Source organism: Urtica dioica, chromosome 8, assembly GCF_054948205.1.
Source record: "Urtica dioica subsp. dioica isolate 48M chromosome 8, U.dioica_male_clone48M_v1_H2, whole genome shotgun sequence".
NCBI lineage: Eukaryota > Viridiplantae > Streptophyta > Magnoliopsida > Rosales > Urticaceae > Urtica > Urtica dioica.
This window is the reverse complement of record NC_142763.1, coordinates 27,050,342-27,066,108: the sequence shown is the minus strand read 5'-3', so window position 1 is coordinate 27,066,108 and position 15,767 is coordinate 27,050,342. Positions and strand designations below refer to the sequence as shown.

Below are 15,767 nucleotides of genomic sequence, written 5' to 3'. Positions count from 1 at the left end.
TGATCGTCCCTCCATATTCTACCGACTCTCAAACTGGTCTCTCACGCTGCTCTCGTCCCTCTCTCACGCTGCTACGCTGCTCTCGTCCCTCTCTCACGCTGCTACGCTACTCTCGTCCCTCCCTCACGCTGCTACGCTGCTCTCGTCCCTCTCTCACGCTGCTCTCGTCCCTCCCTCACGCTGCTACGCTGCTCTGTCCCTCCCTCACTGACTCGGTAATTATTCGAACTCACTCTTGGTTCGGTTTATAATGTAGTCTCTGCGTCACAAGTCACAGCAATGTTTTTTTTTCTTAGTCTCACTTGTTCCGCGTCAGGGTGTGAGAGGAATTGGAGCATCTTCAACCAAATTCACACTAAAAAGAGGAACCGGCTATCCACTACTAGGATGAACAAGCTTGCTTTCATCATGTTTAACAAGAAGTTAAAGGATCGCCACTTGAAGTTAACTTCTCGACAAAGCAGCAATGGTGAGGAATTTGATCCATTGGTGGTTGATGCCTTGGATTCCGATGATGAATGGTTAATGGGGGAAGCTGAAAATGAGGAACGGGCTGAACACGAGAGTGGAGAAGCCACTACTTCTGGTTCTAAAAGAAAGAGGCCTAGTGAAAACGAAGGACAAAGGAAAAAGAGAGGTAACTATGATCACGTAGCTAACGAACATTATTGATTTAGTTGTTGCTCATATGTAAGTTCTAATGTGAATCAAATTGATTATGCATTGGCAAGGAGAAAACGTTGTTTGATCACCTAGATGATGACGAGGACATGGAAGATGATGACAATTTTTCCGAAAACGAAGAGCTAGACTATGATTTGTTTGATTAGTGTCGTCGAGTTTAATTTATATTTGAGTCTAAAACTCTTTTTTTTAGATTGGTTTTTTTTTAAAACTTATGAAAACAACGAAATTACTATGAATTTTATATATATTATATATTTTCTATATTATTTTTTAGGCTTACGCCTCGTACCGCCTAAAGGCTTACCGTCTCCGCCTAGAAATGGGTTTCGCCTAAATTCCCGCCTCCGCCTTATTAAACTTTGAGTTTAACGATTCCACGTTTCAAATTCATAAAAATATGTTGATTAATAAATTATTAATTATTAAATTAAAAAATTAATGATCATTATGGGCAAATGTAATTCAGAGGGCCAATGAGCCTTGCCCCTTGGTGTTGCGTCTACGGCAAGGAAGAAAATCTCTTTGGCAGGTTTTACTCCATTGAAAACTTATTTCAGAAAAATATATATATAAGAAAATAACTTTAAAAGAGTTATTAACGACAAAAATACACAATATTTTTTTTTTATTTGTTACAATTTAGTAATCACTCTTTAAAAGTTGAGACAAAAATACTCAATGTTACAAAATTGTATCTCCATTACTGCGTGATCGGTAAATTAGACGAAAATACACATAATCTTCTGAAAATCCTAAAAATATTAAAGATAAACAAATTATTTTTGTTATATTTAAATATATAAAGAAAATTTAAACATATCTCACACAGACACACACACACATATATATATATATATATATATATATATATATATATATATATATTTACATATAAATAAATAAAGAGCGTCACCACTTTTCTGATAAAGAGAGAAAGACCATACATTTATATAACACGAATAGTTTATTTTTAATATCTTTTTATAATTTTTAGATGTTTACATGTATTTTTCCATCCAATTTAATTGCGAAGAACGATTTTGTAACATTAAGTATTTTTGTCGCAACTTTTAAAAAATAAGTATTAAACAACAAAAAATCAAAAACATTAAATAATTTTACGCCACTATTAAATTGCAAATAAGATCTTGCTTTTTTTATAGAAGAAATAAGATCTTGTTTATATATTTGATTTATACTAGAGGATAATATCCAACGAATGTCGAATAGCTAGCATATAAAAAAAATAAAAATAAAAAAAAAACCTTTTCTATTGTTGCTGTTAGGTTACAGCAATCTAACTAACTTTTGGTCACTTATACAGGCCAACAGAAGACATACCTGGTAAGTCGAATGTTATTGTGATGACTTACCCACACTCTACTTGTGCGATTTACCCTTACATAACTATGCATAATTCAAGTGAAGACCATCGTCTTAGCTTATTAGAGTCTAAAAGGTTAATCAGTTGCGTCAAGCGACATAAAAGGGTGCAGTACTTTTTCTTGTACAAATCTAGTACCAAAAGTTCATCAGGCAGAAAGAAATAAGACGTTTAAACAATTCATGGCATTCTCAATTTACTTCAACAAAATTCATAGATAGAGAAACTCAACAGCCCTAAATGGGATATTCTGATTCAAGGGAAAAGAAATATTCAATCTCAAAAGCATATATGTAAAAGCTGATGTAGAACTAACAGAACCTCAACTTCAAGACAAAACCGGCCATAGGAAACTGAATCGTAAAACGATTAAATCATCGCTTCTTGGAGACACCAACAGTCTTACCCCTGCGACCGGTGGTCTTGGTGTGCTGTCCACGAACACGGAGACCCCAGTAGTGACGGAGCCCACGGTGGTTCCTGTGGAAAATAAATTGGCATGAGACGCTGAACTTTTAAACAAATATGGTTTTTTTTTTCAAAGGTTATATGGTAAGGACAATGAAAATATGAAAAAAAAAGAAGCAAGCAAGCAAACCTGATTTTCTTCAACCGCTCAAGATCATCTCTCAGCTTCATGTCCAAGGCGTTGGAAACAACTTGAGAGTATTTCCCGTCCTTGTAATCTTTCTTCCTGTTCAGAAACCAGTCGGGGATCTTGAACTGGCGAGGGTTCGCAACAATTGTCATGAGGGTCTCAAGCTCTGCAGCTGAGATCTCTCCAGCTCTACAGAATAAATGCACAAATAAATATAGCACAAGAGAATGACTGCTTAATCATTAATTTTACGTAAAACAAATGAAAATTTCTCATGACAATGTTTAGATTATCAAAGCAGATAGTCCTGTTTATCAAGCCCTTATAGAAAAAAATCATATACGACCTCAGCTACAAAATCACAGCATGTAGTCATATACTTCCAGACACTCATTGTCGGGAAAATTTACATTTCAGCGATCATATTCGAGGGCAAACCAATATTTTTAGTTTACAAATCATAACACAAGATCCTTTGATTCATTAAATACCGCCTTAGTAAAATGTAAAACTGATTATAACAATAAATTATACTTTTAAGAACAAAAAAATAGGATTTTTTTTACTTATTCCAACAACAAAACAGATCGTAATCCCTATCCAAATGGTAGGACTCAAACTTTTTAGTTCAAATGAAATATACGCTAAACTCGGCAATTTTCTTTGCAAACTAAACGAGGATCAAAATTAATTCTACACCCCGTGAATTTCAACCAGAATAAGCTTTAGAAATACGAAAGTAACTCGGTCACACAACTTATATAAAATTGTATAACACATCAAAACAAAGGAATGCATAGAAATAAAGCTGACCTCTTGTTCATGTCGACATCGGCTTTCTTGCAAACAATGTTGGCGAAACGACGACCAATACCTTTGATAGAGGTCAAAGCAAACATAATCTTCTGCTTTCCATCGACGTTCGTGTTCAGAACACGAAGAATATGTTGAAAATCTTCATTCGCAACCAGAGACTGTCAAAACATCAAACACGGAGTTCCAAGCAGTTAAGAATCAATTTCAAGCAGAGGAAGTATTAGCGATGCGATAATATGAAACTCACCATGATTTAGGGTTTCTGGACGATGGCGCGGAGCAGAAGCCCTGTATTTTTTTTTTCTTTTTTTCTTTTTTTTAGCTAAGAGAGCCCTAGCTTGTTCACTTTATATCATTGGGCATTTGTGGGTTTTTGGGCCGAGAGAAATCTTCAGTTTTTCTTTTTGGGCCAGGCTAAAAATGGGCTTGTTAACCGATCTAGATCATTCATGGGTTATTTTTACAGATTTTTAGAGTTAATTTTATTTCAATAAATGACATTTTTTGACCTCTCAACTACTATTGTCACTTTAAAAGTTGAACCTTCAACGAAAAAATCTGCCATTTCGATCCCTTATAATCAACGCATTTTCACGCTCGATCCTTCTGTTAGCATTGTTGTCAAAATTGCAATTCTTATGTGTAGAACAAAATAAAAAAAGGAAATGGAAAATAACACATTTATACCTTGTGTTTTAGTGAAATGTCGACTTTAACCTTTGGTTTTCAAAAATTTCGAGATCATACCTTCTGTTTAACTAAAATGACGAAATTATACCCTGAAACGGATAATAGTGTCACAAATCTCATTTTCATTAATATTAACTCTTATATAAGAAAAACATAATCAAATCCAAAACAGTATCCTAACTTTCAAATTTTCAAGTTTGAAATAAAAATAACCTTAAATTGAAATTAAATAATAAAATTCATATCTCCCAAGAGATGACTTCATTCTGTGTTCGAATTGCAACTCTGAATCATGGATTCCATGTTCGAATGTGTAATTTTGATGACTATCAACTGTCAATTTTTACCATTTTGCCTCTTTTTGCGTTTTTCACGATTAAGAGACTGTTGTGTATTTTTTGGTTTTTAAATAAATTACATATATGACGCGAATGAATAAAGATAATTAGTGTTTACATATAAATATTATAGTCAACGTCAATGAAAAGTCAATAAAAAGAAGATTTGTGACACTGTTATCCGTTTCAGGGTATAATTTCGTCATTTTAGTTAAACAGAGGGTATGATCTTGACATTTTTGATAACCAAAAGTTAAACTCGACATTTCACTAAAACACAGGGTATAAATGTGTTATTTTCCCAAAAGCAAATTATCATAATACCCTTAACTATTATGCTTCCTAATTATTATGAAAAAATAAATATACTCTCTCTCTCTCTCTCTCTCTCTCTCTCTATCTCTCAATCTCTCTCAACTACAACAACACCACCACCACCATAATTATCGACGCAAAAGAGTTTAAATCTCTTATCTTTACAACAACAATACCAAAATCAATCCCCACATATTACAATCCACGGGAAAAAAATTACAGAATGACTGAAAGTGAAAAAATGACTATCATAAAGGACGAATAAAGCAGTTTTTTTCATTCGGGATCCAACTTGTTAAAGTAGTCAAAGATGAGAGACCAAAAATATCATTTATTCATTTTATTTGAACCGTCCGCTTAAATTTAGGAATTTCCAATTCTAGGATTAAAATATGAGGTGTTTCCACATTACGTTCTTTTTTGAAAAATGACACATCTAAAAGTATTCAAATGAGAGAGAAATGCAGTCAAAAGAGAGATCAACAAAATTTACCAATTTAACATTGTTATAAACTCCTATTTACAACTTCTACCACCTTAAGAAACCCCCAAAGTTTCTCTCTTTGCAACGGTACCACTTTTTCCTCTCATCCCACCCATTCTCAAGTTTACACAACATTTCATCTTCTTCTTCACTCCACCTTCATTTGTCTTCTACTCATCCGTCATTGCTCTCTTTATTTATGTCCCAAAACATTTTGTCAGCTTTTTTCGACCAGCATCACAGTAATTCTCGTCAGCTTTTTCCGATCAAGAGAACAGTACCTCTCGCCAGCTATTTTTATGAAGATAACAATAGTGTTTGTTCGCTTCTTCCGATAACCGTGCTGGATCAAAATATGGAAATTACTGCCGGTTTTTTGTGGTAAATTTTCATCCCAAATCTGCATCTACTGCCCCAAGCTATAAAGGTAAGTCTCGGATTCTTCATCTACAATATATAAAATATTAAAAACAAAAAATTTTGAAATCCATATTTACATCATTGCATTTTGGAAACCCAAATTAAACCTAGTTGGCGTTACTTATATGTCACTAACTCAGGTTTTGTTTGAAGTTTTAGTTATTTTTCTATGTCTTTTAGCGCATGAAAAAATTGATGAAAGTATCTTCGTCTTGTAATTATCATCGACGAAAATTTTTCTTACGAATTACTAGAAAGACACGCTCTTTTCAGCTTATGGAGTGGATGCAAACGAACATATTTATCCACCCGCCTTTGGTGTTAATGATTCAGAGTCTAGTGAGTTTACTTCTAGACACTATTTAAAAAAAAAAAAAAAAAAAAAAGCAATTGTGGAGATGCAACATCAGGTCATTGTGTCAAATAGGAACAATGGAATATTTTAGGATGTTCGAAAGGTATTCAGAGTCATTGTTTGTGGCATTTAATAGCAATAAATGCAGCTTTAAATCTTATACAAATAAATTCTTGAGGGGATTTAATAGCAACAATTGCTATTAAAATCTAAAGCCGGACTTGTACAACTTTTGTAAAATCTAGTTTAATTCACTAGCTCCATTTTTTATTTCCAAAATTTTGTAAAGTACAACCTCTTGAAATGCTTTCTCGCTTCTCTATCTCTACATTCCCATAATATTTCATTAGTTAAATATTTATCAACCAGCGTGGTAACTTATTTGGTTTAGTAGAAATCTCACACATAACTCGTTTGAGAGATTCTGAGTTCAAGATCCATGGGCTGTAGAAAAGCATGTTTTTTTAGGATTTATACTAAATTATATAATTTTGATCAACAATACCATTTACACTTGCACTGCTAATATATCATGTAATCATGACAAATAATTTTTAATCGAGGACTGAGCGCGCTAATGGCTCAATCGAACATGATTTACAAACAGAATAAAAAGAAAAAAAAAAAAAGATAGTTCTCAGCGCTGATGGCTGATATACAAGTGAGCAGTCTCATCTGCATCTCAGCCATTAGCGCGCTCAGTCCTCAATTAAAAACTTTTGACATTCAAAGAGAAAATAATTGTAGTCGACGATGAATGATCATATATTTACAGTGCGACAAACTGGGAACGCCGTAAAAAGCAACCCAGTTTGTTTCCACTTTGGCTAAAGCTACAAAACACAGTTAACAGTTAAAAAGCAATTACATGAGCTAAACAATAGCCATACACCATCTTTCCCCTCGATACTTACACGAACACAAAAAACTAAAAAACAAAAACAAAAAAACCGTCAATTCTTCTGCTCTAAACTCGAGGCTGCAAAAACTATTTTCTCAAATCTAGTGAAAAATAAAAGAAAAGGAAAAGATAATTATCAGTTGGCCACGTTCAATATCTGGTTTTTTAACAGTCAAAGAAGCGGAACCAAAATCTAAGCCCGAGAGCAGTCCCGATGAACTCAATGCTCGCCGTGAGAAAGTGACAGCTCAATCGTGGAGGGTTTCCAAAACCACCCCAAGAGAATCCGACATAACCTCCTTGGATTCGCAGTGACCGTTTCTCTCTAGATACGCCTCGCGAGAAGGATCATCAGCGTTGGACTCAACCGGGCCAGACACAGGTTCATCATGGGTCTCACCACCATTGATTCTACGACCAACGTCTTCTGATTTTTCTTCTGAGATCGGACGTCGGACCAGATGATACGATGATGAATCCTTGGAACAGTTTTCGGAAGTCGAATATATACCCCCCAGCGATAGAGATGTCTGTACAGTCATTGAACGGTCGCTATGAATTTCACGAGCTCCTAGATGATGTGGCACCACCGTGCTTTGAGCAACTGAATCATGGCAAACCATCTTCTCAAAAGAAACTTCGGACTCATACGAACCAGCTTTTTTTGGAGTTTCGGAATTTCTGACTCCGTTAGAAGGGTAGTCTGTAACAACAACGTGATCCTTTGCTTTTCCATTACCATCACCATCATTTCCGGAAGCACAGCGAAGTGGTCCCCCATTTTCAGTGACTTCGTAATCATAGATACGATACTCATTGGATCTGATGCCCAATGCCATGGCTGACCCGAAACTAGCCTTCTGATGAATCGTGATATCTTCACGCTGTTTTGGAGAACTGCAAACTATATGCTCAGGTTTCACAATCGTTTCACCATCATCACCCAGATTATGATCGGCCATGTTAAGATCAACCAAACTGGTTTTATCGGCGTTATTCGAGGAGCCATTGGAAAGCGACAAACTGGGTTCAACTGCTTCGATAGGGAAGTCTGAAACAGCGTCCTCAAATATGATTTCTTCCTCGTGTTGCTCCTTGAGATCAGTGGGCATTGGACCTATTAAATAGGAACATAATGTTTATAAATTTGCCAAACAATAAAAGGCAAAAAACAAAGATCAAACGATTACCTTTGCGCACAATTAGATTTTTTTCTGGAGTGTGAGACTTCAGTACTGGTTTCTGGAGCATCTGTACACCCGGGAAGACCAACACATTCATATCTTTTATTGTTTCCTTCATTGACACTTCAAGAGGCATGAAACCAAATACAGAAGTCCATGTTTGTTCAAGTTCAGAGATGGCAGGTATGACCAATCTCTCAACGCCCAGTGAATATAGGATCTGTTCAAGAAATACAAAAACCTGAAATCAGACTCTGCGTTGAAATGATGAATGGAAATCCATCAACGGCTACAGAAACCAAGATATCACAAAGAACAGTTACATCAAGCATTTTTAGCACGGATTTTGAATTGTCTGCCTAATAATATGTAATATCTAATTCTTGGTTCAAGATACAGTTTGAACAATCACGAGAGTAATTATATAACGAACACGAAATGCTTTGGAGTTATATTAATATCACATCGAGGTCACTCATTTCGAGAGCTGCTTAGGAAGTTCCAGTTCAAACTTATCATCTCGGAACGTGCATCATTCATATCCTCTAGATTCAATGGCATTATGTACTTGAATCAAGTAGTTCTGCATGTTCCAACTATTATCCCTGCTCTTTCTACCAGCATGAGTTGCAAGTGAGTTTGAATTGATTTAGTTGGCTATACATTTACTTTCATTTGTAGATATAAAACATTAACCCCCTTTAAATTGTGAACTTGAAACTTGATATATAACATCAGCAATTTTTCAAACACAGGTTGAGATTCAAGCAAAAGCAAATAAGAGAGTTTTCTGAGAACATACAGTTTCAATTGCATTCAGAAGCCTGCGGCACATTCCTTGGCGTCGATAAATATAGCGGGTCCCAATGAATGGCATTTCTGCTAATTCATATCCATGGATGCTGTTTGACAAAGTTATAACATTAAATTAAGATGGTGGAAATATGCCATGGATTCCTCGGCTACCAACAGTAAATGGAGAAAAAAGATTACAATCCCAAGGTCCAGCAAGAAATATTAAAGGAGGGAGATATTATAATTTGTGCGCTTCATAGTTTTATGACATCTATTTTTGCCCTTCACTATGAGATGTCAACATTGTTGACATATCGGTAGCATTTTGGGCCAAATTAGTCTCTTGGTGGAAAGTGGGGAGATGTTATGAAATTGGTGGCAAATGGGGCAATTTCTCAATAATCTATAGCTACACAAACTTTCTACAATTAAATATCTACACCAACTGATCTGGCTGTTTAACACATTGAAATAAAGTAATCCCAAAAGAAAATTAGTCACAGCAAACATTACCATGAATTGCTGATTTTTATACTTGGTTTACTAGATCATATTTTTTCGTAAAAATAGATTAACTTCGTGTTCAGAGAAAGAAACATTTACACAATTATATTTGTTTTTACCAATTCCCAAAGAAACAGACTACAGTTTACAGGAGCTATATTTCAAATAGTCTTTGCTTCCCTGTTTCTTTTGTGATATATGTGAGTTTCTACTTTCTAGTGTATGTGATGTGAACATGAACATATACATGCATTCGTGTGTTCACCTATACATCTATGTGCATGGATTTTTGCAGAAGATTAAGGAAGACACTTCTGATCTAATCTAACTATTGGGAACACAAAAACCAAAGGTTTTGCACCTCATTAACGGACAACTAAGGGAACATAATTTCAGTCAACGACGAAGGCATAAAAAAAATAATATCATCACGTACCGAATCGTAGCTGCACAGACAACCTCATCACCTCTCTGTAAAATAACAGTGAGAAAACCACTGTAATTCAGTCGTTCGAAATTAGACCTGTAAGGAGCACAAATAAATTTTTAAAAAAATAAAATAAAGGTCGTTAATTCGACATTCAGAAATAGAATTGTTTCAAAGAAAGTTCACCCACCCGAAATTGTAGACGATATTACGGATCAGATTGATTCCACTTCTGTTATCAACCATAGGCAAGAAGCATTCATCCATTACCAATAGTGCAACAGCTAGCTTGGAATTGCTTTCAATTTGCTTCGCTACATCGTATTTCTGAGATTCATCAGAAACAGAAGTACTTGAACCAACATCAGAGCGACGAATGAGAGTACATGAAAACCCTTCTTCCAAATCATGCTTTATCCCAAGGAGTTTCTTCATTTTCTCATATAGCTGACAGAACAAAATATTCAAAATCATTGAAAAGCGGGGAAAATAGACTAACTATATACAGAAACTGTGAAAAAAATACCTCTTCGCATTTCTTTCCACAGAAGGACGAACCATTAGAATAAATATCTACAGAAACATTTACACTACTACATAATGGATGATCTGAAACAGAATAAAACACCAGTCATAAAATATACATGTTTGAGCAGTAGTGATCAAATCAAATGTCATTGACGTAGAGACCGTACATTTTTTCTCACACAATTGGCATGTATACAGCTGTGACGCAGCCAAGTCATCATTATCATGCTCTCGACATTCATGTCCACCGACCATCTTGCAAAATTTGCATGAACAATATGCACAATGCCAACGACCAGAAGGAAATTTCTGGAGAACACAAAGAAAATAAAATGATCTCCTATGCTACTAGAAATTATCATGCAATAGGTATGTCTACCAAGTGAATTAGAAATCCGAGTTTTGTCATTTTTTTTTAATCCCGAAGTAATGCATGACAGCTTATAAGGATTTTCCAATAACATTGTCAATAACTGTTTAAATAAGAGAGACATATTTTTCTGCAACCATAAACTAGATTCACACTACTTTAACCGCATAAGACTTAGATAGAATGCAACTAAAACATAAATAGTTCATTTGCTTTGTGTAACTTCAGCGAGTATAATATGATGAGAAACCATACATATATAGCAAGAAGCATGTAAAAACATTCATTAATGTTAAAGAAAAAAAGAGAGTGAGATGTCTATACTTGTATATCCAGGCAAGATTGATGGAATGTCGATGGACAGCCATCGCAGCAAATCAAGTCTCCACCGTCTCCACAGATACCACATGTGTCATCATTTGGGTCATCGCCGTCGATATCTATTTGATGAAACCCTTGACGATCAGTTTCCGGCTGCATATTCCACGAATCTAACAGACACTGTGACAAGGTAATTCCAGACTCTAGACATATGTTTTTAAACGGTTCGCGGAGTTCACTTCCCGAATGAATCTCAAACTCCGAAAGTGTCACTGTCTGAGTACAGCAATCGCAAAGAATGCCATCTCTAGTGATTCTGCCTTCAAGCGACACGCCCGTAGTTCTCTGGTTGACGTAATGCACTTTAGAATTCAGAGACACGGTTCCCAAATCAATCATCCAGGCAAGCACGGTTCTTTTCCCAGTGTAAGGGGTATAGCCACCCACAACCGAATCGGCCTCTTCCATAGCCTTACGAACCAAAAGAGTACGCCGTTTATCGTTTTGCATTTTCTTCTGGGAACGATCACGGTTTGAAGCAGACTTTCCTTGCTCACTAAGAAAAGGTCTCCCTCTCTTCGGCTTCCCAAGCAGTTTCTGTTTCTGCCTTTTCTTATTCATTGATCTCGCCGTATTTTCAGACTCGTCATCCTCCATTGTGTTCGGTGTCTTTTTTCTTGATCTCCTCTTGCCCATGACCTTTTTTAAGACCTCTATTTCATTATCCGGTAACGAGGTAAATTGGAACCCGGTTTTGTAATACGAAGACTCGCCTGTACCATTTTCGTAATGCTGTTTAAGCATTCTGTAAGCCAGAGTGACCGACCAGTGTGTACGTCCGCTTAAACTAACATACACAGAGTCCAAGTACTCTTTGTTTTGCCTAGGCCTGAGTTGAATAGACCAGCCTGCGCTCAGAAGTATTTTTACTAACTTATCTCTTACAGACTGTTTTAGCTCACTCTTTGCTTGTTCCCCTTCTCCTTTTTCTGAATCCAAGCATTTCCCGGAAATGCCCTTCCTCTTATTCTTAAGTCTGAGTGTATCCATAATCGTGCACATATTTTCTGACGCGGATGCATTATCTCTGGTCCCCAGACCCACCTCATCATCGTCTCGCAACTTCAACACCCTCTCAACTTTCTGATCCGCATCGCCTTTGTTTACATTATCTTCATTGGAGTACTCGGTGCTCTTTGGGTGACTAGCATTATAAGATTTAAGCTTATTCTTCGGCCTACCATCAGACGTCAATGATTTCAACACTTTATTTTCCACTTTACACGCTCTCCCAAACCTAATCCCTCGAATGCTCTGTTGCACTTTTCGAGGTCTTCCCCGCCTCTCAACTTTGTGATCTCTGTTACCTTCTTGTGTTCTTTGTGGTATCCCCAATTCAAGTTTCCCAGCTCCATCGATCAATGGATATTTCCGAGGCCTCCCACGCCCATCCTTCTTCTTCTTCCTCAAACCACCATCCAATTTTGAAAGATCAAAGTCTTCTTTCACAGCTCTGTCGATCACTGGATACTTTCGAGGCCTCCCACGCCCATCCTTCTTCTTCTTCCTCAACCCACCATCCAATTTTGAGAGATCGCAGTCCTCTTTCACAGCTCCGTCGATCACTGGATATTTCCGAGGCCTCCCACGCCCATCCTTCTTCTTCTTCTTCTCCCCCAACCCACCATGAAATTTTAAGAGATCGCAGTCTTCTTTCACAGCTCCGTCGATCACTGGACATTTTCGAGGCCTCCCACGCCCATCCTTCTTCTTCTTCGTCAATTCACCATCCGATTTTGAGAGATCACACTCTTCTTTCCTAGGGCTCTCACGCCCATCCTTCTTCTTCTTCCTCAACTCACCATCCAATTCCAAGAGATCATACTCTTCTTCCACTTTCAGCGGCCTCTCGAGACTGACCTCCGGTTTCTCCAACTTCATGTTACCCTCTCCATTATCCTCCAGAGGTGGTCTACCACGCTTTCGATTTAACTCCGTACTCTCACCGCCGCCACTAACCAAACTATCAGACTTCTCATTTGCCTCCACAACCTGTTTCTGCTCTGCATCACCATCTCTATCCGTTAACCCCAAAATTTCATCACCCTTGGTCTTAACACACCCTTCGGATCTCGCAGCACTCGAGCGGAGAACTCTGCGGAAAACCTGAATCACCTTCAAATCACTCGAACCTCTTCTCTTCGCCTTCTTTTTCCCTCCATCGCCGCGATTTCCAGTCCGTTCCACATCATCGTCCACACACTTCCTCTTCCTCACAATATCAGCTGATCCGACCTTTGGACTTCCTTCTTCCTCAGTGCCACCTTCAAATCCCTCTTCCAACCCATCGCTCTTCTTCTCATCTTTCAACCCTGAGCTGTTTTTCTCAGGAAGCACGACCAAGTTCAAATCTTTCTCACCCACAGAACCAGAAACAGCTCGGTCTTCTTCATCAGCTGTTTGCTTCACCTTAGCAACAGTTTTCTTCCTAGTAACCACACAATCCTCACTCTTCGCAACCAACTTTCCAGATCTCAAACCTTCTCTCATTTCTCGGAACCTCGCAAAAACCCTAACCCTTAAATTAAGTCTCGCATCAAAACACGCTCACCAACCAAAACTTAAGCCCGGAGAATCGCCACTCCCCTATTCGCATTTCCAATGAATTTCAACGCCATAAAATCAGGAAAGAGATGACCTATGACAAAACCCCAAAATAAAACAATAAAAAAAATTAATACCAAAAGCTCCTAAAGAAACTGCGAAATCGCGAGAGAGAGATCAAAGAAGAATGTCAATAAAACTCACGCAATGCATCGAAGCCGGCGTAATTCCATGATCGCACGATCGATATCGCAATAGGCTTCCGAATCTCCGGCAATAAATCGGGGAAGATTTTATTTGCTAGGGAAAGAAAGGAGAAGAGAAAGATAGGCGTCTGGTTCGGCAATGAATATCGAATACGTAAAGGTTTTAGAGATTTTTATCAAAGGAAATTCATTACATATACATATATTTTTTGGGGTTTATTATAGAGTCCTTTAGATTTTAGAGAGAGAGAGATGGAAAAGGCAAGCCAGTGCGAGGCAGTAGGGTGGGTGGGCGGGATCGTCAATTTAGGCAATATATAATTTCCATTTTTTATTACGGCCTCCGATTTCCGATTTCCCTCCATAATTGATTATTAATTTTATAATATTATTCATTCGACGAAAAACATGTTTATTTATTGACTCTCCAAAGAAAAATAGCCCTCTCATTTGGGCTATGTGCCTCGGCGAAAATCCATATGATACAAATTCCACACTCGCGTTGTGAAAATGACGGTACGCTACTTAATTTCACCTACCGACCGGTTTGTTTGATTTGATGTGGTTTTGTAAAAAATAAAATAAAATAAAAAAAAATAAAAAAACAGCATCAAACATGTATTGTATTGAGTTGTAATTTTTTAGACTACATTGTTACTTTGTTAGTACCACACGTGGATAAGTTTAGGTGTAGTCATCTCTCACTCTTGTCTATATAGATCATCTTCGTATCGATCTGCTTTTGTCGTAGGCATATAGAATAATGGATAAACATACATAAATTGCTTTGCTCGATTTTTTGTTTGTTTTTATCTTTTTTTTTTTTTTTTTGCTGCCAAAGGATATGAAACGTGGGTGGAAGTCAATGGGAGTCAAAATAAATTTGCACGCAGTTTATGACCACTTAAAATAGAGTTTTATTGTTCGAAGTATATGAGACTTTCCACTTCAAACCCAAGTTCTTAGAATTTATCATAATGTTTCTCTATTCTGGCATTTTTAATTTTTGTTATTGAATCCTGTATTAATTCTTGTGACCAGAAAGAGGATTAAGACAAAGAGAGCCGTTATAATTTAATTTATGGTGTGAATCCTGGTTGGCTAGTTTGAGCGTGAAACCTAAAATGGAGTTTTGTTCTTCAAATCGATGGGATATTCCACTTCAACCCCAAGTATCTAGAGTTTATTTTAATGTATTTCTACCTTGGCATTTTTAATCTTTCTTACGGAATACTCTACCATAAAGAGGATTGAGATAAAAGAGAGCCGTTGTAAGCTCTCTTCCCCGAGACAACATTGTTCTTGTAATAAAAAATCGCCAATTTTTTTTTTTTTTTTTTTTTTTTACGATAAGTCTTCATCCTCCATTCTTATTTTGCCATTTTATTTTGGTGAAACTTATACAATACATCTATTTTCATTTGAAAATAAAAATCCTTCAAACTCTGAAATTCTCAATAAAATTGAAGAACAATAGGATAGCATAATGCAATTAGCTACTATATTGATCTCTTAAATGAGAGAAATCATTACAGAGGTGAAATAGTTAAAGATTGAGCAAGTATTCATCAACAACAAAATAAAATGTGTAACGAAACAATGTTAAGAAATGTTAATAGTAAGCTAAAAGATGTCATCTACTTCAACACCACACAGTGGCGTGAATAGGATCAACGAGCACAATAAAATAATCGATAAATGTAGACAAATATTCATGGAGAAGGAGAACGTCCATAATCTTTATCTGAGATGGAGAAGTAGTTTTGAGAATTAACCATAGTCCTCCTATTTTTTTTATTGATAGCTTAACAAAATACGAAAACTATAAAACTATTGTTTA

General features: G+C 36.6%; 2 protein-coding genes across 2 annotated transcripts; both read right to left on the bottom strand.

Annotated features, from left to right (window-relative positions):
* Positions 1-2,234: 2,234 nt before the first annotated feature.
* LOC149388766 (small ribosomal subunit protein uS13z/uS13y/uS13x) lies at positions 2,235-3,809 on the bottom strand. Its single transcript, XM_089624022.1, has 4 exons — positions 3,733-3,809; positions 3,483-3,643; positions 2,670-2,858; positions 2,235-2,551 (listed from the first exon to the last, which is right to left on the bottom strand). Exons 1-4 carry the CDS (start codon positions 3,733-3,735, stop codon positions 2,446-2,448), a joined length of 459 nt encoding a protein of 152 aa, XP_089480148.1. The 5' UTR covers positions 3,736-3,809; the 3' UTR covers positions 2,235-2,445.
* Positions 3,810-6,828: 3,019 nt separating this feature from the next.
* On the bottom strand, positions 6,829-14,209 carry LOC149388765 (uncharacterized). Its single transcript, XM_089621706.1, has 9 exons — positions 13,926-14,209; positions 11,121-13,815; positions 10,594-10,735; positions 10,425-10,507; positions 10,089-10,345; positions 9,908-9,994; positions 8,975-9,074; positions 8,179-8,392; positions 6,829-8,105 (listed from the first exon to the last, which is right to left on the bottom strand). The coding sequence occupies exons 2-9, from the start codon at positions 13,665-13,667 to the stop codon at positions 7,237-7,239; spliced, it is 4,299 nt and encodes a 1,432-aa protein (XP_089477832.1). The 5' UTR covers positions 13,668-13,815; positions 13,926-14,209; the 3' UTR covers positions 6,829-7,236.
* Between the last annotated feature and the right edge of the window lie 1,558 nt (positions 14,210-15,767).

Bases quoted from the DNA above. Each gene is read 5' to 3' on its own strand.
- LOC149388765 (XM_089621706.1), bottom strand. From the start codon at position 13,667: ATGAGAGAAGGTTTGAGATCTGGAAAGTTGGTTGCGAAGAGTGAGGAT. The intron at 10,508-10,593 runs GTACGGTCTCTA...ATTCTGTTTCAG, and splicing joins CCAATTGTGTGAGAAAAAAT to ATCATCCATTATGTAGTAGT. The intron at 9,995-10,088 runs GTGGGTGAACTT...TGCTCCTTACAG, and splicing joins AATATCGTCTACAATTTCGG to GTCTAATTTCGAACGACTGA.
- LOC149388766 (XM_089624022.1), bottom strand. The intron at 2,859-3,482 runs GTCAGCTTTATT...TTTATTCTGTAG, and splicing joins GATGTCGACATGAACAAGAG to AGCTGGAGAGATCTCAGCTG. The intron at 2,552-2,669 runs GTTTGCTTGCTT...TATTTTCCACAG, and splicing joins GAGCGGTTGAAGAAAATCAG to GAACCACCGTGGGCTCCGTC.